This window comes from Falco cherrug, chromosome 1 (assembly GCF_023634085.1).
Source record: "Falco cherrug isolate bFalChe1 chromosome 1, bFalChe1.pri, whole genome shotgun sequence".
NCBI lineage: Eukaryota > Metazoa > Chordata > Aves > Falconiformes > Falconidae > Falco > Falco cherrug.
The window spans coordinates 67,695,113-67,718,253 of NC_073697.1; the positions used below are offsets into that span (position 1 = coordinate 67,695,113).

Below are 23,141 nucleotides of genomic sequence, written 5' to 3' on the forward strand. Positions count from 1 at the left end.
TAAAGCTGCTTCAAAAGCCTGCACACTCCTCTGCTTATGTTGGGAGAAATACAGTGTTGCAAATAAACAGGTAACTACCTCATCCCAAGTCTTTTGATACCTCTCCAAAACTGCCAATACTGTGGGCCTTCTCATTGCTCAAGTTTTTTCCTTTTAATCAAAAAGAAATAAACTGGCCACGGCTGTTTCTTCATTTTCTCCTTTTTTTTTTTTTTTTTTTTCTTCTTCTCTTTGTATTAAAATACCTAGTAGAAGTAATGGAAAAGTGCATTTGGGTAGATTTAGTTCTGGTTCACACAGGAAATTTTACTGGTTTAGTTGATTGGGCTAGTTCAAGGAATGAAACCTTCCTAATATGGGTTAATTTGAATCTCTTTCACTGAAATGTTAGCAAAGTTGCATTGCTTAAAAATTGGAACTGGCTAAATATAACACAATGCAAGCTCTGAACAGTTAGTCAGCTGGTCAATGCCATAGTGCAGCCGAGCCGTTTTACTGTGCAGGTCTAACAACCCACTGGGTAGTGTTCATGTCCCATCAGGTTAGGCATCTGTTAATTAACAAATATGTTCCTATACAGTATCCCATCTGTCCTGAATAGAATCATAGAATGATTTGTGTTGGAAAGGACCTTAAAGATCATTTAGATACAACCCCCCTGCCATGGGCAGGGTCACCTTCCACTAGAGCACGTTGCTCAGAGCCCCATCCAGCCTGGCCCTGAACACTTCTAGGGATGGGGCATCCACAGCTGCTCTGGGCAACTTGTTCCAGCACCACACCACTCTCACAGTAAAGAATTTCTTCCTAATACCTAATCTGAATCTACCTTCTTCTAGTTTCAAACCATTATGCTTTGTCCTTTCACTGCAGGCCCTACTAATAAGTCCCTCTTCAGCTTTCTTGTAGGCCCCCTTTTAGGTACTGAAAGGCTGCTATAAGGTCCCCCCGGAGCCTTCTTTTCTCCAGGCTGAACAGCTCCAGCTCTCTCAGCCCGTCTTCATAGGAGAGGTGCTCCAGTCCTCCTCTCACCTTCATAGCCCTCCTCTGGACTTACTGCAACAGGTCCATTGTCCTGCCTATTTTGGGGACCCCAGAGGTGAACACAGTACTCCAGGTGGGGTCTCATGAGAAGGGGAGAATCACCTCCTTCAACCTGCTGACCATAATTCTTTTGATGCAGCCCAGGGTACATGTGGCTTTCTGGGCTGCAAACGCACATTGCCAGGTCATGCTGAGCTTCTCATTAACCAACACCCCCAAGTCCTTCTCCACAGGGCTGCTCTCAATCCCTTCATCCCCCAGCCGGTATATGTATCTGTGCTTGGGACTGCACCGACCCACGTGCAGGACCTTGCACTTGGTGTTGTTGAACTGCATGAGGTTCACACGGGCCCACCTCTCAAGCCTGTCAAGGTCCCTCAGGATGGCATCCCTTCCCTCCAGTGTGTCAACTGCACCACACAGCTTGGTGTTGTCAGCAACCGTGCTGAGGGTGCACTGAATCCCACTGTCCATGTCGCTGAGAAAGATATTAAACAGCACTAGTCCCAATACTGACCCCTGAGGAACACCACTTGTCACTGGTTGCCACTCGTACATTGAGGTGTTGACCACAACTCTTAAGTGCAACCACCCAGCCAATTCCTTATCCACCAAGTGGTCTATCCATCAAATCCATATCTCTCCAGTTTAGACAGAAGCATGTCATGCAGGACAGTGTCAAATACTTTGCACAAGTCCAGGTAGATATTAATTTCTCTTCCCTTATTCATCAGTGCTGTAACCGTGTCATAGAAGGCCACCAGATTTGTCAGACATGATTTTCCCTTAGTAAAGCCATGTTGGCTGTCACCAATGACCTCCTTGTTTCCCATGTGCATTAGCATAGTTTCCAGGGGGACCTGCTCCATGGCCTTGCCAGGCACAGAGGCGAGTCTGAGTGGCCTGTAGTTCCCCAGGTCTTCTTTTTTCCCTTTTTAAAAATGGGGGTTATGTTTCCCTTTTTCTAGCCAGTGGGAACTTCACTGGCCTGCCATGACGGCAAATATGATGGATAGTGGCTTAGCCACTTCATCTGCCAGTTTCGTCAGGATCTGTGGGTGCATCTTGTCAGGTCCCATAGACTTGTGCACCTTCAGGTTCCTTAGAAGATCTTGATCCTGATCTTCTCCTGCAGTGGGCAGTTCTTCATTCTCCCAGTGCCTGCCTTTACCTTTTTCGACTTGGGTGATGGGGGTGGAGCACTTTCTGGTGGAGACTGAGGCAAAAAATTGTTGAGTTACCTCAGTCTTCTCCATGTCCCAGGTAACCCATGCCAGTTTCCTTTCGGAGTAGGCTCACATTTTCCCTAGTCTTCCTTTTGTCACCAATGTACCTATAGAAGCTTTTCTTGTTGTCCTTGGTGTCCCTGGCCAGATTTCATTCTATCAGGGCTTTAGGTTTCCTAACCTGATCCCTGGCTGCTTGGACAATTTCTCTGTATTCCTCCTGGGCTACCTGTCCTTCCTTCCACCCTCTGTAGGCTTCCTTTTTGTGTCTGAGTTTGTCCAGGAGCTCCTTGTTCATCCATGCAGGCCTCCTGGCATTTTTGCCTGACTTCCTCTGTGTTGGGACGCATCGCTCCTGAGCTTGGAGGAGGTGGCCCTCGAATATTAACCAGCTTTCTTGGGTCCTTCTTCTCTCCAGGGTTTTATCCCATGGTACTCTACCAAGCAGATCCCTGAAGAGGCCAAAGTCAGCTCTACTGAAGCCCGAGGTAGCGATCTTGCTGTGCACCCTCCTTTTGCCCTAAGGATCTTGAACCCCACCATTTCATGGTCACTGCAGCCAAGGCTGCCTTGAGCTTCACTTTCCCCATGAGCCCCTCCTTGTTGGTGAGAACAAGGTCCAGCACAGCGCCTCTCCTCCTTGGCTCCTCTATCACTTGGAGAAGGAAGCTACCATCGATGCATTCCAGGAACCTCCTGGATTGCTTATACCCTGCTGTGTGGTCCCTCCAACAGGTATCGGGGTAGTTGAAGTCCCCCCCTGAGGACCAGGGCTTGAGAATATGAGGTGGCTCCCTCAAACAGAGGGCCACATCTACTTGTTCCTCCTGGTCAGGTGGCCTGCAGCAGACCCCAACTATACTGTCACCTGTCCTTGCCCTCCCTTTGATCCTGACCCATAAGTTCTTGGTTGGCTCCTCATCCATCCCCAGGTGGAGCTCCATGCACTCCAGCTGGTCATTGACATAGAGGGTGACACCCCCTTCTTGTCTCCCCTGCCTGTCCTTCCCCAAGAGCCTGCATCCTTCCATTCCAACACTCCAGTCACAGGAGCCATCTCATCATGTCTCTGTGATGCCAACAAGATCATAGCTCTGCAAGCACATGCATGTCTGTAACTCCTCTTGTTTATTCCCCATGCTACAGGCATTTGAATAGAGGTATTGAAGTTGGGCCCCTCGATTAAGCTTACTTACTGGCTGGAATTCCTCTGTTCTGCTCTTCAGGTGCTCTCCTGCTGAGCTTTCCAGGCTCTGAGCATCTACTGCTGGCACTGGCATCAAAGATGTAGAAGTGGGATGGATTGAAGAATAGGGTACATGAATGCCTGCAGCTGGCTCTCTGGCCACATAAACCCCAAGATCGCTAATTTTAACTAGATAACTGTCTTTTAGATGGGTAGAATTAAGCAATACTGTCCTGAGTTAAATAGGCAAAACCCCCCATTTGTACATTTCTAGCAATTTCACAGTAATTCATGTTTTTAAGACATGTAGAGAAGACCCTGTATTGTATGTGAAGACCCTGTGATGTATTATGGATTCTATACAATATAGGAAAAGGAATAAACTATTGTGATATAAAGTATCTGGATGATAGTCTCTGATTTCTGGAGAGACGATTTTGTGTCAGTTTTCCTTAGCCTGGCAGACTATAATTTGCAGTTGTTCAACAGATGACTTGCAGTCATCTGAGGTGTCTGTGTGTGGAAGTAAGATTTTCTGAGAGACCCGGTCCAATTTTCCTTTGCTGTGTCTGAGAAAGAAACCCTGAGACAAAAGGCTGATCCTGCCCTAAATTTGAAATATTTGTATCTAACTTTCTGCTGTTTTCTTTTTAAAAACAAATGCTAAGAGTAAGCTTAGCAAGAATGGGTATTACACTGCCTATGTGTGTACTGGTTGAAGAGAGTATCTGTACAGTTTTTTTACCTGTTTTGGATAGACATTTATAGTAAGAACTTACCCAAGACCAGAAGGAGGATGAGAAACATTTGCATTGGGATCCAAGAGAAAACGTTTCTGTGTGAATACTGAATTACTTCCCATCTCCAAAACAGGATAGCCCATTTGCCTGGTCCATGTGTCCATGACTTCCTTCACAGGTTTATTACTTGCCTATGAATGATGGGAGAAGGTTACATTGAAAAAGTAAATTCAGTCCAAAGAGGGAAGAAAAATAAATCTCTGATATTCATAGAACTGTAGAATCATTTAGGTTGGAAAAGACCTTTGAGATCATCAAGTCCAACTGTTAATCCAGGACTGCCAAGGGAGGTGGGGGTAGGTCTCTTCTCCCAGATAACAAGCAACAGGACAGCCTCAAATTGTGCCAGGGGAGGTTTAGATTGGATATTAAGAAAAATGTCTTCACTGAAAGGTTGGCCAAGCGTTGTAACAGGCTATTCAGGGAGGTGGTGGACTCACCATCCCTGGAGGTATTTATATGGAGAAGTGCCGGGTCCTGCACTTGGGTCACACCAACCCCACACAACGCTACAGGCTTGGGGCAGAGCGGCTGGAAAGCTGCCTGGGGGAAAAGGACCTGGGGGTGCTGGTCAACAGCCGGCTGAACATGAGCCAGCAGTGTGCCCAGGTGGCCAAGGAGGCCAATAGCATCCTGGCTTGTATCCAAAACAGGGTGGCCAGCATATATAGAGAAAGAAGAGCAGAAAGGAGCAGAGGAAAAAGCAGGATCAGTACAAAAAATACACAATTAAATCTTTATGGTGCCTGTCATTGAAAGAACCAATGAGCTGGAAACTTGAACATGGACAGAGGAAATATGTGTGCAGAGACTGGGCAGTAACATGGACAACTAAGGAATCTTTGAGGTCCCTTGCATGCTCTAAGACCTTTCTTTTTTTTTCTGAGGAAATAACCAAACAGCACAGAAAGGACATAAAGAGGCTTTTCAAAGCCAGAAGTATCTTTGCAGTATGCCCTGTTTAGGTGTGAAGAAGGAGCCAGTATTAACCACCAGAAACTACACTGATGTAAAATTTGAACCATTCTGTGGACCGTGAACTTCTGTCCTAGAGACGGAGAGAACTGCTGCTGCCTCCCCAGGATGCCACCTGTGAAGGAAGGGGGCTAGGGTCACTGTTTCCTTCTTCAGGTGAGGCAGATGAGGTGAAGATGCAGAGCCCCAGAGAGAGAGAAAGAAGCAGTCCTGCAGAGCAGGAAGAAGATGGGAACTTGAAAGGAGACACAAAAGTGCAACTAGGGTTGTGTGAGTGTCCACAGTGGTGGAAGGGAAGGAAGTATCTTCAGGAGAAGGACCTGGTAGTATGCAGGTGGCCTTTGTGGGGGTAATGAGACGGATGGAAAGAAACAGCCGAGCCTCAAGCAAAAGGCAAGGTCAGAAAATGGTTGACAGAGAATGGCCCAGCTGGGCCTCAGAAGCTAGAGACAGAGATAAGCACCAAAATTACTTGGGAGTGGATGTTGTTGGGAGCTTTCAAAAAGCTGAATCTGGTTAGAGGTAAGGGAGATTATGGGATGCATGTGTGGTGGATGAGGTGTGTACTCACCCATTAAATGAGCTTGAGTTGTGAGGGGAATGTTTCAGTAACAAGCTATTTGTTAGCAGGGCCTCCTTTCTTATCTTTTATGCCACTCCCATAGTCTCATGCCAAAAAATGAGGAAATAATATATATTTGCTAGAAATAAGGTGTGTTGGAATATACTGGGAGGCTGCCTAGCTTGTGATCTCTCATTGACAGAAAACCTACAGATTATAAAAAGTTTGGGAAACTGAAATCAGTGGGTGAGATATGAAACATCTGTTAGCAAGGGTTTATGTTGCTGCAAAACATACCGCTTCCAGAGCTTCCCAAAATTGTTGTGTCTTGGCATTCTGGAAATGGTGTTTCTTCAAATATGCCTAGAGAAAGGTAGAAGACTGTGAAAATACTACCAGGTCTTTCCTTCTTTGCCTATGAAAACAATCCACATATTCAGTTGTACAGAGATACAGGGAGTACAGATGTCGTACAGAGTATCTATCCATGGGCAGTAGTGTTGTGAGTAGGAGGTTAAATGGATCAATATTAAGCTGATAAAGTTTTTTTTGGGTTTCCAGTGCAACCCATAACACTAAAAGTCAGCATTTCCCAGTGTGATTTGTTAGTACAAAATAGAACTGTACTTGAAGAGTTCTTTGTATTTTGCTTGAATGGACATCAGCATACCCTGTTGCAAATTTCTATCTAATGTAAAAGGTTGTTTAGAAGGAGGAAGCAATTTCAGGAGATTTCACTAGCTGTGTGGACTCACAGTGGAAGCAGGAAAGTCTGGTCACCTCTAAGTTGTGATCAAAATTAGTATTACAAGGAATAATGGTATTCAGCTGGGTGTTTCCACCTCCTAAACACTATTCCTGTCCTGTGCCTTCCCTGGTTGCTTAGCGAGTGCTTTCCTAACCTGTTACCTGGATCCTGGTGATGTTTAGTCAGTAGATGGTGCTGTTTGTTTCGCTGTTAGCCACAGCTACCTGTAATGTTCTTGAAGACTGAGTAGGGGGGAAGTATTAGTCCCTTGTGGACAAGTTGGCTGTATTTTCCCGTCTTGTAGAACTGTCCTGATTGAATATATGAAAGGAGAAATAAAGGAAAATACGACTGACTTGTAGCAGCCCATAAACGTGCTCTCCAGGATGAAGGGAGGTAAGAATGAATGCGGTAAACCTGCTCTGTAACACTTCAGAGACAGCAAATGTTGGTTCAGAGGAAAGAGCAGATAACCTTCCTCTTTCTGGGAGGGCTCCTTTCTCCCATTTTTTCTTTCCATAATTTTGTAGCATCAGGTTTTTTCCTCCATGAGAAAGGACTATGAACTGTGCAATATCTCCCCTTTCTGCTCCCTGTTACCTTGTCTCTCTAGGACTGAGTGCGCCTGCATCAGGGCATGGATGAGCTTATAGCTGTAACTGTCCCTTCATAGCAGGCTTGAGTGGGTTGGAGGATCATGGCTATATGAAGCTGCAGACATACTTTACAGCTGAATGAGGAGATCCTATATTACAACAGGATACACTGAAGTGGAAGAGGTTTCTCCACTAAAACGTATCATGAATTTAGGTCCTCACTGGCAGGCGATCAAATCTTAATGCAGTTCACATTCCTGCTTCTGTGAGAACGTGAAACTTCTTCCCCTTGATGTTGTCCAGTCAGTACTGAAATGCATTAAGTACTTTTGCTACTAATACCAGGATCTCTGACATTCAGTTTTTGAATAAAGGCTTTGCCACTGTCACAGGAGGATAGGCTGCATTTCTGGCGTGTTTTGGTGGAACCCTTACCTGACAGCCTTTCTGGAAGAGGTCTGGTGTAATCCAGTCTCGAAGCATTCTGAGGATTGATGCACCCTGAGGACAAAGGAAGAGGGGAGAAGGTCATTCCATGGTGCCCTAACACTGAATTTCCATTCATTTAGAAAAGCAATATGTGAGTATTTTATAAGGCAAAAATAGAAACCATCCCTCTGATTAAGGAAGTGGTTTTTTGAATTCCTTCACAGCATGTCATGCCTGCCTGCAGGAGTTTAATTCTGGATGCGAGAGCTGGTCTTTACCTGTGATCAGATGCCCATTTCTAAGTTCAGCTGTGCCAGTGGAAGGGATCCCAAGCCCTGCTCCTGGGAGTTACTGTCCTGCTGCTCTGTCAGTTTGTGTGAGCGGGGCTCCCAATTTCATTGGGGAACTATCCCTGTCCAGCAGCACAGCCTGATAGAGGAATGGACTTCAGCTGAATGCTCAGCAGGTAGGAAACTCAAAAAATGCTCCAAGTCTGGGGCTTTATATGTTGGGGATGCCATCTTGGGATTCAGAATGAGATTTGTTGAGGACTGGTGTAAGAGCTTTGGCCTCTGAAGCAGGGTAGAATTGGGATCAGAGAAGTCATTGGGTGTCACAGAAAAAACAATTAGGACTTTGAAAGAAGAAAGAAACAAAGGGAAGAGAGAGAAGTAGAAGAGTCATGTGGAACAAAGACCAGAGTGGGCACAAAATGATGAAAAACAAAAGCAATGCAAACCCAATCTAAAACACAGAATACAACTTTAGGATTAGCATGTTTTCATTTTCCAAACCAAATCAAAGGGCAGCTGAGAGCCTAACGCTATGAATGGTTTAAAAATCCAGTTGTCCCATAAAAAAAAGAATGTTATCTGGGTTCACAGTAAATCCTGTCTTCCCTATTTATGTGTCTGAGAATAACAACTTGACTGCACGAGTCATGGCAGAGGGACTATTTGAACAGATATGCCTCCAAATGCTTTCCCGACTTGTTAAGGAGTCAAGGTGGCCAGCAGGTGACTTTTTTCTGATACAGTAATTTAATACGGTTTCCATTGAATATGTTCAAAAACTGTTCAGTAAAATGTAGAACAGCTATGTATTAGTGGTAACATAAGGCAGCTTATGATAAATAGTGATCATAAGGCCACATGTATGCACTAGGGTACCTCAGTTCCTCAGCTTTGTCTATCAGCCACTTCTTACCTGATTAGACTATCCCCTCCCATTTATATTAAAAGTCAGAGTAGAAACACGCACTAGTGCATGCATTTGGGAACAGAAGAGCTTTCTTTTGCTTTAAATTGCCATGTATAGTTAGCTATTTGCATCTTCAATTACTCTTTTTTAGTCTCTTCCCCCTACTCTTGTCATTCCTCTGTAGTCCATGATAAAGTGCATTTGAGTAAAACTCATCCTAACAAAGTCCAATGTTTTAATAAATTTCCCTTCTTTCAGCTATTTGGGGAGGTTCAGAAAAGTGACCTTCATTTGAGTAGTTGACCTTGTCTGATGGGGATGTTGGGGGGAGTCTTTTATCAACACCCACGTAACTTCTAGAGAGTTGTAATAATTGCCAAGTATATGACAAGATTGTTTGTGGCAGAAATGTGGAACATTTAATCCTAAACTTCTTTAGCTGGGAGGTTCCAAAAATGTAGGTGTCCAAGAGCAAATTTCTAGCAGAACTTAAACTAAGTATCTGTTTTCTGAAAAGGCAATCAGTCTAAGACAAAAAACGTCATTGTTACTTTAATACAATTTTTCAAACAAAGAGCGAGAATTACACTGGAAAAGAGGTGAAATGCATTTACTTTTTAAGAGAAGATTAAAAGAATTATATACATTAATTGTGTAGTCACCAGCTCTACTCTAATACAGCTTTCCTAGGTGCATAATGTCCTACTGATCACACAGCAGTTTGAAGTTCCCTTACAGAATACACTGCAATGACTCCACAGACCCTTAGGCAATTCATTAGTTTTAGGATTTTATAAGACTTGTAATTGCTCTGGTAAAACTAATGGAGAGCATTCCAAACTATGCTTTATTTGTTTAGTGATGAATATTATCATGAGGAGATTGTTTTTATAAGAAAAATGCAAAAGAGAAGCCAAAATAAAGGCAAAAAGAAACAAGTTAATTTTGTCATGCATTTATATATAAATACCAATGGTAATTTGAGCTAAATCTACGTGAAGACTTTCTCATTCAAGCCAAATTATATCCCAAGCCAAATTATATCCCAAGCAGACTGTTCCCAACAATGCGTGAATCCTCAAATGGTTTTGCTTAAAAAAATACGAGTTCATGTAGCAATTATCTAGGCACAAAGAGATGAGTAAAAGCTAGGAATTTTTTGTTCCGTTGTTTTTTCAGACCATGCAAAAGTATGTCTCTTCCTTAGCTCACCACTAAAACATATTTTTGCCCAGAGTATTTGATTTAGCTCTGTACGTTTCTTGACTTTTGTTAGTTTGATTTAAGAACAGTGTTACACGATGCAGGTTTTCATATGGTTTATGATTTGACTGTGAGGCATTTATGATGCAATAAATACTGTTGGACAGAGGATCTAACAATTGAAAACAGAAAACTGATGGAAATGGATGGATCAAGTCTAGCTGATAAAATTAATATCTTTGGCTAGAGACTAGCCCAGCTAAAGCTAAAGTCAATGCAATACATTCTTTATGTTTAGGTGACAATGGGAGCTTGAAGGGAAAGCAACAAGCAGGATTTAATAAAGGTAGATTTTGTGTGTTCAGTGGAAACTTGTTATTGCACGATGCAATAACATTCAGATAGGAAACACTGAGAGTCACACGAGAAGCTGTCAACACAAACGTGGTGTATCAGGGTCAGAAGCAATGTGGGACATGGCTGGTTGTTGAGGAGAGAGTGAGCCGAGTCCCAGCTCCTTCCTCACCTTGGTGCCATATGTGGTGGTGAGAGGGAGGAGGGACAGGGATGTTTCCTCCTGTGCTTCTGACTTGTCTCTTAATGCACCGAAAAAAATAACTAGAAGCAACAGTGTTTTCAGGGCACTTGAGTCAAGGGACTCCATGGTTAGACACAGGGAGTCTGGGGGCACCTTTTTTGTTTCATGTCTAAAGGTTGTCTAAGAACAAAATGGCTTTGGCTATACCTGATATGAAGAGAAACAAGTTGGCTTCATACTCCTGGCCTGGATCCTGGTGACCACATCAAGGCGGTGACCCTCAGCAAGTCTGCTGGCTTCTCTAATGCTCTGCACCTCAAAGCACTTTTCCATAAGTGATGAGCTCCTGGCTGCCACCCCACACAGCTAGTACTGCCAGAGGCCATGGGCTCAGGGAGGCCTCTGTGTGCCCTGGTCAGAACAGTGGTTGGATAGTACCAGCATCCCAGTGTCTTGCTGCTCAGACAGACCCAGGGTATTCCTCCACTCCGTTCCAGCTGGCTCCTGAAGGAGCCTTTATAGGCACAGGTCTCCACCTCCACTGACAGGGACAGCCCCAGAATGGGCAAAAAGCTTGTCAAATACCTAATGGGGTGTCCTCTACCACCTCCTGGTCTACAGACTATTGTACTCCTAGTCAGTCCTGAGCTTCACAACTCGGTGAAATGTGGAGCTAACTTATCTCCCAGTTTAGGCCAATGCCATTAGAGGCTAGTGTAGCCCATCTTTGCTAAGGCTTCTTGGGTGGCTGGGATAGTGTGAGCAACATGAGACAAAAAGTTACTTTCCTGTTTTGACTGCTTGGTTCCCTGCCTTGCTTCCTCAAAACAAGTTATACTGCTCTGAAGGTGTGATAGGAAAGTGAGGGAGCGGACACCTGGACATCTGCCCTTGCATTTGATTATGAGGCTTGACATAACTGGGCCACATCAGTACATGAGGTGACAGGAGAGGGATATGCTTGGTGTCTGGTTTAGGATAATTTTAAAAACAACTCTAGTGGCAGAAGCTGTTGACGCCGATTTCCCTGCACCTCTGCGTGCTGTGAGCAGGTTTGTACGGCACGCAGTGGCTGACTGAGGCTCTGGCTGCACTGCTTCTCTCACGGTTGCTTTTGGTTTCATCACTGACAACAGCTGGGAATGTCCCAGAAGAAAGATCCGCTTAGACACAGCCCAGGTGGGTTAGGAGTTATGATTGCAAGCTCCCCTGACTTTCACCTCCTCTCCCAAGCCTCTACTTTCTTTGCATCCAAAATCATGACAGGAGGGTATGCTACCTTACTGTAGGATATCCCATCAAACACAGAGGTGATTTCAGCTGGAGATGAAACGTCGACCACAATTGGGTGGGAAGACAACAAAGAGTCATCCTTCATTACAGGAAGCACATCATCAATTAAAACCTGTTCAAGCTGAGAAAGAGATGTTAGAACAGAAACAAATGCAGGACTATACGCCTAACTTCATAAAATAAGTAGCTTGAACTACAGCTTCTCTAGGGGGAGGCAGTTGGAAATGGAATGAAATTTCACCTCCTGTAAAGAAGGACTTGCTAACTCTTACTTTACATCTGGGGGGGAAGGGACATATTTTTTCCTTAACTAAGATAAATTGCCTTTTGAAAATACTGTTTTCCCATGTGTACCAAAACACAAAAATTCTCACAGTATGCATAAAAAGGAGTCTATATTACCAGTTTCAGCAGTGTCACAATATCTGCAAATCATTATGGGCTCCTCTTGCAAAAATGGAACTGGAGAGGAAGGGAAGGAGGGACGAAGAAGGCAGCGTGCTCCATCCCAAGGCTTGTACTTTTTAAAAAGTGATTATAATTTTTTTAAAAAGATTGTGGCCTGCAGTCAAAATCCCCTTACTTCCTAATAAATATTGACCAAAACTGACTAAATTTCTATTTAGTTTTCCTCTTCTAATACTCTTTAGAATGACAACACTGAAATGTCTCTAGACCTTAAATGAACATTGTGTCTATACACAAAAAAGTCTTTTAAATTTTAGGCTCAGTAATTAAAATTTTTTTTAAGTAGTTAGCACAACAGTCCTCTACTTCAAAGTCTATAAAGGATGATTTTGTTCTCAGCCTTACGTAACACAGATGATAAGAGATATTTATGGGGAGCAGGGAGGGAGGCAGGGGAACCACCAAGTAGGCACTGCCTGCTTCTAAAGTAACTGGGCTCAGGGGCTAGCAGATTTTGACAATGGGTTCATCTATGAAAAACCTACCCTGCTTCCTTCCACTGGAGTCTGTTACATATTTTCTAGTAGCCAGAATTTCACTACACCTGGACAGCTAGGGGAAACATGCATGCTAAGCACCATCACATCTATGTGATGTGCTTATATGCTATGATATGGGAGGGGAGAGAGAGCAAGAAACCTCCCTTTATTCACATATTGTTATTGTTCCTCAGAGTATAACGTGTATTTAAGGCTACCCTCTGTCTTCAGCCCCCTTAAAGTGACTGTAATTTGTTTTGCTGCGCAGTTAGTGCTGTGGGCCATCCACTATCACTACCTATTTTTGCGCTGTGTGGAGTAGAGGTTGTCTGAGTTGGAGCATTTGAAATGACACTTAAAATGCTCGCAGCAGCTGAATGGGGCATCGGATATTTTCCCTGATGAGTAGCCCAAGCTGTAGAGACAGGCACATGTTCCCAACCCTTACCAGGTCGGATAACAATCCTAAGACGAATCCCACAAAGAGACACTGCAGCCCACGTAACTAAATAAAGGGAAATTGCCATGTGCCAGGGTTAGACCTTTAAACAACCCTGCAAAATTCCTAAGGCTCTATCCAGAATCCACCTAGGTATTATTTGCTATAACAAAAACAACTGACACTTGATTCGCTTGTTAAAAGAGAATGACTAAAACTACAAAGTTTACTTTGACTAGTTTCAGACTGTAACTTAGGTAGGTGGAAAAAGCTTAAACCAACTTTATGTTTCACTGCACTATGTTAATTTTCTATGTATATACTTCAAGTCTTCATCATCTTTGTCTAATTTTTACTCCCTTCCAAAATGCTACCTCAGCCCCACCAGCCCTTCATAAGACAGAAATAATTACCATTTTCCAGTCTGGTTCTGCAGCATTTACTCCCAGGAACTCAAAATAAGTGGCAAATCCTTCATTTAACCACAAGTCATCCCACCAGTCCATGGTCACAATATTTCCAAACCACTACAGTTATAAACATTGAAAGATGTAGTGTTAGCTAAATGGTAAATGTACATTTCAGTATCTCACATCTCCACATAGAACATTCATTTTTTCACTTTTTTTCCTGTTGCCAGATGAAAATTATCATCATTCTGGGGTTTAAGTAGGAATTCAGTCCTTGCGTTGCATTAAAACATCACTTTTATTATAAAATTACATATTACTGGAGAGATTGCTAATGATTCCTGTGCCACTGAAAATATTTTTAGTTTCTTCCTCTTGATTTGATGATTTGTGCTTGTAAGGAGATGTTTTCAGACAGCTTCCACAGTGTATAGTTGTCCCTATGTTCTTGCCCAAAAGAGACATCTGCACATGCAAATTAGTTCCTTTAAGATATTTCAGACAGATTTTCATAAGCTGGCTCACAGTCTGGACCCAAGCATCTAACTTCCTGAGAAAATTTCAAAGGCAGTAGTTATGGTACTTTGAAGCTCTAACGGGGAACAGTTTTAACACAATATTTTGCGATTAAAATGTGAGCACATGTAAAAGGTCCTGAGACAGAGTTAATCACAGTATTTTTGAAAATAAAGTGTTGAAGCACTGTATGAATGAATCGTGTCCAAAAATTTACCTGATGAACGAGCTCATGGGCTACCACGGCAGCTACTCTCTGTTTGTTGGAAGTGGCCGACTCATTGGGATCATACAGCAGGTTTGTTTCTCTGTATGTGATCAGCCCCCAGTTCTCCATAGCGCCTGTCCCAAAATCTGGAATAGCTATTTTATCTACATTGAAAGAAAGAGAACATGATTACCGCTGTATCCTTTAAGCCACTTAGCTTGTCCTTTTTCTGTGTATTCACAGCCTGTTTTCCTTACCATTTCTGGTTCTGGCTTACTACTCTGCACTGTAGTCTACAACCTTCTAACCTTCTTTAAGAAGCAAGAAACTGGTCTACAGCAGCTGATAGCAAGTGCCTTGGCTCTGCTGAGATTAATAGAGCTAGGATCAGTTGCACTAGCTGAGAATCTGTCTTGCAAGGTGATGCTACACCACCTCCTGGGAGCATGCATATCATACATTACTTAGTTTTGCCTCCAGAAATTAATAGTATTGTCTGGGGATATGCTGTAGGCGGTAAACCTCCTGAAACTAACTGTAGCATAACGAGGCATGTCATTGTTTGTCACACTGTTGTATTAAAAATATTTATTGACATGGTAACTGAAGTAAATCCCCCATGCAGTGAAAAACATCTGCTTCTACTCCTGGCAATTTGTGGGGGTCACTCATTTATGGTCAGTAATCAATACAGGTTTAAATGAGAATTGAGGACCCAATTGGACTGGCATTTTCTTCTGCAAATAATGACCACAGCCTTTCTATGTGGGTTAGTGAAAAAGTACAGATGTATTTAAAACTGAATTGAACAAACAACCCTCACTCCTAACAGAACATAGGAATTACTTATTTTAATTTAAACAACTTGATTACAGAATCAAAGCTGATAGTCTGGCAAGGGCTTCACTGGCAGATGAGGATCACAAGGAGAATGGCGATGCCAGAAGCCACAAATCAGTGCAAAATACAATATTTAAATAAAACATTGTGCAGAAACATATTTGATTTGTCAGGTGTGATCTAGATGACTTCTAATACTGAAGGAACAACACAGTATGTGAAGAGTTGTGATCCAACATTTTAAGAAAAACAGTGTAAAATCTACAAGAGCATCTATGTTCTGATACTGTGACCTGGGTTACCAGTTCACCCTATAGAGTAGACAGGCCCCTATCTATATGCTGATGTGGTAAAATCATCAACTTTTATGGAAATGAAAGTTTGAATATGAAGTATAGGTGAGATAAAGGGGGAACAGTGTGCTAAAGAACAACACATTGTACTGGTTTCCCTAATTCATTGTCATTGAAATGCAAATATATTTACAGTAAGCTCAGATGATGTTTTGAAAGGAGGTGAAATTCTGTTGTTAAAGTAATACAGGTTAGCCTGATAGGTACATGTGAAAATAGCCAGCAGAAGGTTTGCATAACATTGTTGATCATCTTCAAAGGTTTTTGTTGGGTTTTTTTTCCTTCCATATTACATTGCCTTAACTTGTTTGTAGTTAATATTTTTCCATCCTTTTAAGTTCATAAACCTAACTGAATTACCTCTTTGGAGGTCTTAGAAGGGTGCATTTCCAAAACTGATTACATTACGTTACTAACTGCACAAATCAGATCCAGAGTCCAGATAGTCCAAGCTAAAAGATGCCCAGCTGCACTACTTTCTTTGCTTGCTTTGTAACCACGGGCAAAATTTGATAGTGTGCTCACTCTTGTTTAGCTCTGGGTCTTTATTCATCCCAGCAGCAGAAACTACAAATTATATGCTGGACCACATTCATCTTTCTAAGAAGAGGACACACACCCACTTTGCACTAAGGTTAATAAATAGTATGACATACTCTCTCGCAGTTTACGTCTTCACTTATCTCACTACTGACTTTTGTCCAGAAGTTCCCATGTAAGTGGTACATACTGTTCTCAAACTTCTTCTGGCTCTGTTTTAGCTCATGATGTTCCTTTGCTGATGACACCAATGATTCCTGTGATTTTCCACAGGACGCTTTAAGAGAACCATGTCAGGATCAGTGCTTCAGTTCAGCAAACTGAACTGTGAGAACTGGTAACTAAACTGTTACTGAGAACAACTCTCCCATCATGACATGTAAGAACATCTTGAACTACATGGGTACAGTTTTAAAACATCCTGGCACAGTATGAGGAATTAGCAACCAAATGCTTTCATGCTATTTTCCACCAAAGCAGAGAGACCTGTAGAAGCATAACCATGACAGTGAATTAACAAAATGAAAAATATAAGTATTAATAATCACCTAGTTTTGGAAGGGAATAGCTCAAATTAAAGTACTCTTCAAAGAAGTCGAATACAATTTTTGTTACATTTGCTGCGTATTCTGCCGTGTGTATTTGCAGTGGCTGTGCATAAACTCTCAGCTGTAAAATACAGAGACAATTAAGAGCAGTATTCAGTTAAAAGAAGTTAGGTGGCAAGCATTGAAAAGTCATTTAACATACATACCTATAGCACTGCGTGCTTTCTTTAAAAGAACGGCCTGAACACTAAATTCTATTTCCCAACACATTTATTCAACAAAGTTTTTCAAATGCTATACATAAAAGAAACCAAGTCCAGATAACCTCTGCACGTTTTCCACAGCATGCCTGAATTGTAAAAGTGGCAAGATCCACATCCAGAAGCAAACAGTGGCCAAGCTTGGAGCAGGGCCTGAGTGCATACAAGCCCCTCCTTCCCCAAGGCCTTTTTTTTTTTCCCCAAGAAGGAAGCCTGGGCAAGCACAATCGAAGGGAATCCACTTGTTCTGAACAGTTAATTGATCTGGACTGATCCTATCAGACCAATCTTTAGGAGCGCATCTGTTCTGAAATGTGTCTGAAGCGCATAACAACTTACTTTCTTCAATTTCTTCCTACCTATCCTACCTTCTATCATCATAATATCCTCTTATCCTTGTATGTTTGAAGATCTGACAGTGCATTTCCCAGATCTATAACTCTTCCCAGACATGCTGACCCATCCAGTGGCTGCTTGCCCAGGACCTCAGGCCATGCAGCCACCCAGTCACAGCTATGATGCCTGCTGGGCTGCTGCGCCTCTGGAAATGCCAGACAAAAGTCAGTTCTCTCTCTTCCCACTAGGCAGGTCCAGGAAAACTGGCAGGTTTGGTAGCCCTGTGTGCACTAGGTGACTGTTTCAGTGCTCCTGTTGCATATCTGAGTGGCTTTTTCCCTTAATGCAAAAGATGGTGTGTTGGGTGCTGTCCTCCAATCGCTGGGGCTTGGTGCCTGAGACTGCTTTGGCTGTTACTGTCAAGCACTAGGAAACCTCAAGCCCCAGAGGGCTAGAGTCCTTATGGTACCCATAACCATGATGAGGAGGTCTACAGCTTGAAAAAACCTTTTGGTATGTTATCTCCACATCATGAAGACAAAGTTTGACTTCAGAATTTATGGAGTCTTTTGGGGGTCTTTCCCTCAATCTCTTTGTCCCAAAGCTCACACAGATCTCTGCCCCAGAGCAGAGCCTTAGCACTCACTGGCAGGAGCTGTAGGCTGTTCTCTTCACTGTCTCCCAGAATCTCCAGTGTGGGAAGTAAGAGATCTTTAGATGGAGTGAAGTTTCTGACTTTAGAAAAACTGATCCTCTCATTTTGCAGGCCCTGCGTCTCTAATGAATGGGCCACATTCTTCTGTGTGTTTTGGTGTGGCTTGTTTGGTCCTCAGTGCTGTCTTACAGCTAGGGGTTTAGGGTCCAAACTGAGCAAAGGAGCTGGCCTACTCTAGAAGCCTCTTGGAGCCTGACAACACATCGATTTCACTACTGTGAAATTACCAGCGACAGGGGAGGATGGGAAAATGGTCAGAGGTAAAGCTGAAATGGAAAAACAAAACCAAAAAAAGCTTATGAAATTCAATCCGGAATCCATTCCAGCCAGGGGATTTCCCTCAGGGTCAGTTTGCAATTACAATCTGCAATTTCCACTTCAGTAAGCTCTTTACCCCATTTAGCAGTCTTTGGTCCCCTAGCTGATCCATATTAATGGTTTCCAAAACCTTCAGCATGCACTAGAACTGACTTTGGGTTTCATTTGTATAATCTCCTCTGTGATTTTCCAAACCAGGCATTTGATACCTGACAGGTAGTCAGCTCAGAAGCATCATTTCCAGCTGTAGGGACATTTCCCACCATTGATTCCACTAATGTCTTTGTTGGGGCAATGGCTTTCTAAGCAAATGGCAGAGTTTTTTAAATAATTTACCATGTCACGTGAGCTGTATGATGTTGCTGTTGTTCATGAAAGCAATGTATGGATCACATGAACACTTACTGTTGGATGAGGGATTTATTCCTAGCAATTTATACAGCAAACTATGGAATGTTCCTTTCAGCAGTTGGTGAATCTAAATAACTAATTGCTTGGCTGGGCTTCAGAGTTTTGGGAAAAGAACTGTTTGGTTAGGAGAAGGACTTTCAAATTACCTGATTAAAACCTCTAAAGATAGCCTGGTTTTCCTGGGGAAAAGGTAATTTTTAGTGGTGAGTTTATGTGGCTCCCTTAATTAAAAACAATCTTGCACATATACTTTATATTGGTAAGACTATTGTCAGTGCTAAGAGAAAGGAAACAGTTATGACTTTAACCTCACTTAAACCCCAAGTTTTCTAGCGCAGGCAAGTCCTCAGACATTGTTTAGTGAATAGCCTTAATCAAATATGTAGTAACCAAAACTTGAATTAGAATATGTTTATTCAGGCAACCTCTGTACTAGCACAAATACCCCTGCTTCTACACACACATTTAATTACCATGTTTCAGTGAACACTCCCTTCTATTTAGAAAAGCTACAGCCAGTCAGGAACATTGTGGGTTTTGCTGTTTTGCTTGGGGGGAAAAAAACAAATATTGACCTCAGAGCCATATTTTGGAGTGTGGCATGAACAAGCAGAGAATGTTAACTTTTGCATGTGCAAAGAAAGAGTTTTATGTCTTCAGCACTTTTTTTTTTTTGGTACCACACTGCGTTCTACAAAAGCTGCACAAATTCTGATTCTTAAAATAATTAAACTCTAGAAAATATCTGTTGAGGCCAAACAGCCAAAGTCCTGTCCGTGATAGTGAATGGAGCAGCCATGCTGAAGAGCATCTGGTTAACAAAACTTTATGGCTGTGTGGCCTAAAACATTCTCCTGTTTTGCAAATTACTCAGACAGCAGGGATCTAAGAATACCGCATTGCTATCTCAAACCAGCTCCATTTGCTTGGGTAAGTGTATTTCAGCTTTAGTTATCCGTCAAGAAATAATTGTACAGCAGGATGCTAGCAAGAGGCATAGAGGAGGGAGGCCTCAGCACAGCGCTGTGCCAGGAAGTCTGCTAAGAACTGGATCAGCACTTTGGAGATTTAAACAAGGCAGATTTTCACATCAGTGGACAGCCTCAAGTAGGGAAGGATTTGCTGAGCTTTTTCAGATAGAGAAACTGAGGAAGAGCTTACTTGCTGGGGGAATAGTGGTCTGGCTGGGGCTTTGCTCTAGCTGCCCTGTCCGCTGCCTCCAGAAGAGGAGGAAAGTGCTGCCAGCTCAGCTGAACTGCAAGACCATGTGTTACACCCCTAAGGGGAAAGGAGGGGGAAGCAGCAAGGGCATACAGCTCTGGGATCATCCTTTGTCTCAGATTGGAGAAAAAAAAAAAAAAAAAAAAAAGATATGTAAATCAACAAGTAATTAACAGTGGTTGGGTGTCCCCGACTAGGTTTAGGCTAAATGAGGAGTATGTGTTGAGGGGCAAATTGTGTTTAGTCTTTCAGGTTGTGATTCAACTTAATGTCTTGTGATCTCTTTATGCCTGATCGGCTGCACCTTCAGGAGATTTGAATCTCAGTGAGAACTGGATTGGACTGCCTGTTGCATCTAAATAAAGGAGCTATTTTAATTTTATGGAGTCAGATTCAAACATACTCGCTTCATTAGGGCACCTACCAAATATCCCCCGGTTTAGGCAGGCACTTTCACTTCTATACTTATTTGTAAAGAACTTAGACTGTGCAGTTGCCTTTAGCCACTGTTGTAAAATAGAGAATATTAGAGCCAATACACAGTGGCACATAGCATCGCAGTTCTATGTCTCCATGACTGTAAACAGGAAGACATCAGGTGAACAGATTCACACCTTTTAACTCACAAAAACTGTTAAGTATTTGTATCCATGGCCTATGAATCTCTTGTCCCCCTGGACTTGTGCATTCCCTCAGACTCCGGGCTTCAAGTCAGGGATGAGGTTGGAGAAATAGTACACCTTCCTCACCCGTGTGCCTGTATGGGATTTACTGACTGGGATCTCACCAAGATGGGGGCCAGGGAAGGACTGCAAAACACTGTATGTAGTCAAGGTCATAGAGACCATTGTGAACACCTAATCTGATAAAACAGGTTGAATAAAATAGAGTATAGGAAAGGGAAAAATATGTTCCTGTTTGTATTATAAAAATATATTTAATTTTTTTAAAAAAGTAATTCACAGTACATCTCTCATCTGAACCATGTTCAGGCTGCAACAGCACTTACAGGTTTTCCGCTAGCAGATATTTTCTCTATCCACTGAAACTGGTGCACCGCAAAGCATACCAAGTAAGTGCTCATGGGAACTGACTTCTGAAAAGTTGTCCGATTCCAGCCACTCCCCAGCTGTACAGTTTGCTGCAGAAATGGAAAAACAATTAATTCGATTTTTGGAAATGCAAACACATGCAGAAAAGGGTACAATATTTCTATGAAGGCTGCAACTACACAGGAATGATAAATCACCTCTCCAGGTTCACCTCTTCTGGCATCCCATTACTGATGGCACGAGAACAGACAAAATGTTTTTCCTGTAATACATGAAACAGGACTTTGTTTTTCTGCACTAAATAAGTTTACCTGGTTCTAAGTTTCATTAAGGATCTGAAATCATTCACATGCACAAGCATTTTGCCAGTAGGAGTTTTCCAGTGTAAGCTAGCGTGTTTTGTTCTTGAAATGGTGGCATAAAATAACATTAGTTTGGACAGATCTGAGAAGAGACTGGATTCTCTCCTCTGAAATACATGCATCGTGTAGGAGTCAGGGATTGCAGAGATGCTACTTAGGATAAAGACCAATCTAATGAATCTATCCTGAACTCATTCAGATACAAATTAGCAGTGCTAATTGATGGGTTGTTTAAATGTACATAAGGTTTAGTGCTGATCATAGTTTGTCTTTTGTAAATCAATTAAAACCCATTCTTGGTTGTCCCAAATGTCCTTAACTCTCAAATGAACTCTATGACCAAAGCTGCAACCCTGTATGTGATTCAGCCTCTAAATATTTATTTCTGCTATTTATTATTTTCTATTGCCCGTCTGATAATTATTTTTGCTTCTGACTGGATGGCTAACTTATATAGGACAAAAGCAAGCAGCATATAAAAGACACTAACCTTCTACTACTGCGACAATACTTCATGAGATTTGTTTGTTATAAATACAACACAAATAAAGCAGACAGTGAATGTTATAGGTAATATAATTCCACCAGCAAACCAAAACCCTTTCACAGATATATTCACAAAACCCTTTTCACAGAGATATTAGCAGTCTGCTTTTCCATTATTTGACTCGCTTTGACTCTATTTTGATATCTTTTCTTCTTTCAATGAAGTCAGAACTTTATGGGAAAAAAAAGTTTTAAAAAAATTCACTCCAGTGAAAAATGAAATGTACCAGTTTCTGATTTTGCCATGTTGGTTATAAAGCTCTACACCACCAAAACTACTACAGAACATGTAACACAATGTGCTTTGCATTTACAAACTATTACATTTCCTTCCATTGAAAAGATTTCCTAAAGAGCTTTCACTACTGACCTTGTGAGCACACCAGATGAAAAAGTGCCCTGCTATCATCCATTTGTCCTGAGTATGAACCCAGCATAATCTGCATTTCCCTGCCTGTACTTGGATTTTAGCAAATTAATTAACAAGTGGTAGCTAGCTCTTTGAAAGCTTATTTTGTGTGTCCATAAGAGAAGCAAGATCCACATGTAAAGATGTAAAGTAAATGCACCAAACCCACTAAATCTTGGTAACATTTAGTATCGTCCCCTCACCTTCCATGCTGGTACACTCTCTTATCTAAGGTCTGTGAGGAAAGGTGTAGCAAACACTTTCTTTCATGTGGTGTTCTTCAAAGTGCCTGGTGCTTTTCAGGCAGCAACAATAGGTTAGAGCTTTAATTTTGCAAAGGGAGGCAGCTGTATCAGATTTGTAATAGTTCTCAGCTGAATTTCTAGGGGATAGTTAAGGTTTGGGGGTGCCTTTAAATAAAACAGTAAAGGAGATCTTTGTTTTCTGAGTGGGGGAGTGATTGGGAAGATGCAAATGTCAACAGCCTGGAGGCTGGAAGTTCTCTTTTTAATTTTTTTTTCTTGTTTTAAAATTTGGCATTTTATCTTCCATTTCAGAAAATATTCATTAGAAATTATACATTGGGCTACACATTCAGTTAAACCATTCATTAGAAACTCAGCTGAAAGCCATTCAATCTTCTTCCAGAGGGCCCAGAGATAGATGATTGATGCAATTGAATTTTGTACAAAACTTGGAATTTGACCCACCAAGTCCAGAAATAGATTATTTAGGAAATCACAGTCACGGTGAACTGGCAAGTGTCCACACCCATGATCTGACAGATTGGGTTTCCGATTCTGTATTATTAAAATAATAATAACCCTAGACTTTCTTGCTAGCAGGTTCCTTTGCCATCAGACTGATCAGCAGACCCTTGCTTTGTACTGTTATGTAATTTCAGTGATTA

The 23,141-nt window shown here is 42.1% G+C and overlaps 1 protein-coding gene across 1 annotated transcript in view; it reads right to left on the reverse strand.

Moving 5' to 3' along the window:
• Positions 1-23,141, reverse strand: part of ENPEP (glutamyl aminopeptidase) — a 41,241-nt gene that overhangs the window by 11,749 nt on the left and 6,351 nt on the right. Inside the window, exons 3-10 of the mRNA XM_005445980.4 lie at positions 20,872-21,003; positions 16,602-16,722; positions 14,330-14,484; positions 13,600-13,713; positions 11,787-11,921; positions 7,573-7,638; positions 6,091-6,156; positions 4,236-4,387 (exon numbers count right to left, since the gene is read on the reverse strand). Coding sequence (XP_005446037.2) covers positions 4,236-4,387; positions 6,091-6,156; positions 7,573-7,638; positions 11,787-11,921; positions 13,600-13,713; positions 14,330-14,484; positions 16,602-16,722; positions 20,872-21,003 — 941 coding nt within the window. The remainder of the gene's footprint in view (positions 1-4,235; positions 4,388-6,090; positions 6,157-7,572; positions 7,639-11,786; positions 11,922-13,599; positions 13,714-14,329; positions 14,485-16,601; positions 16,723-20,871; positions 21,004-23,141) is intronic.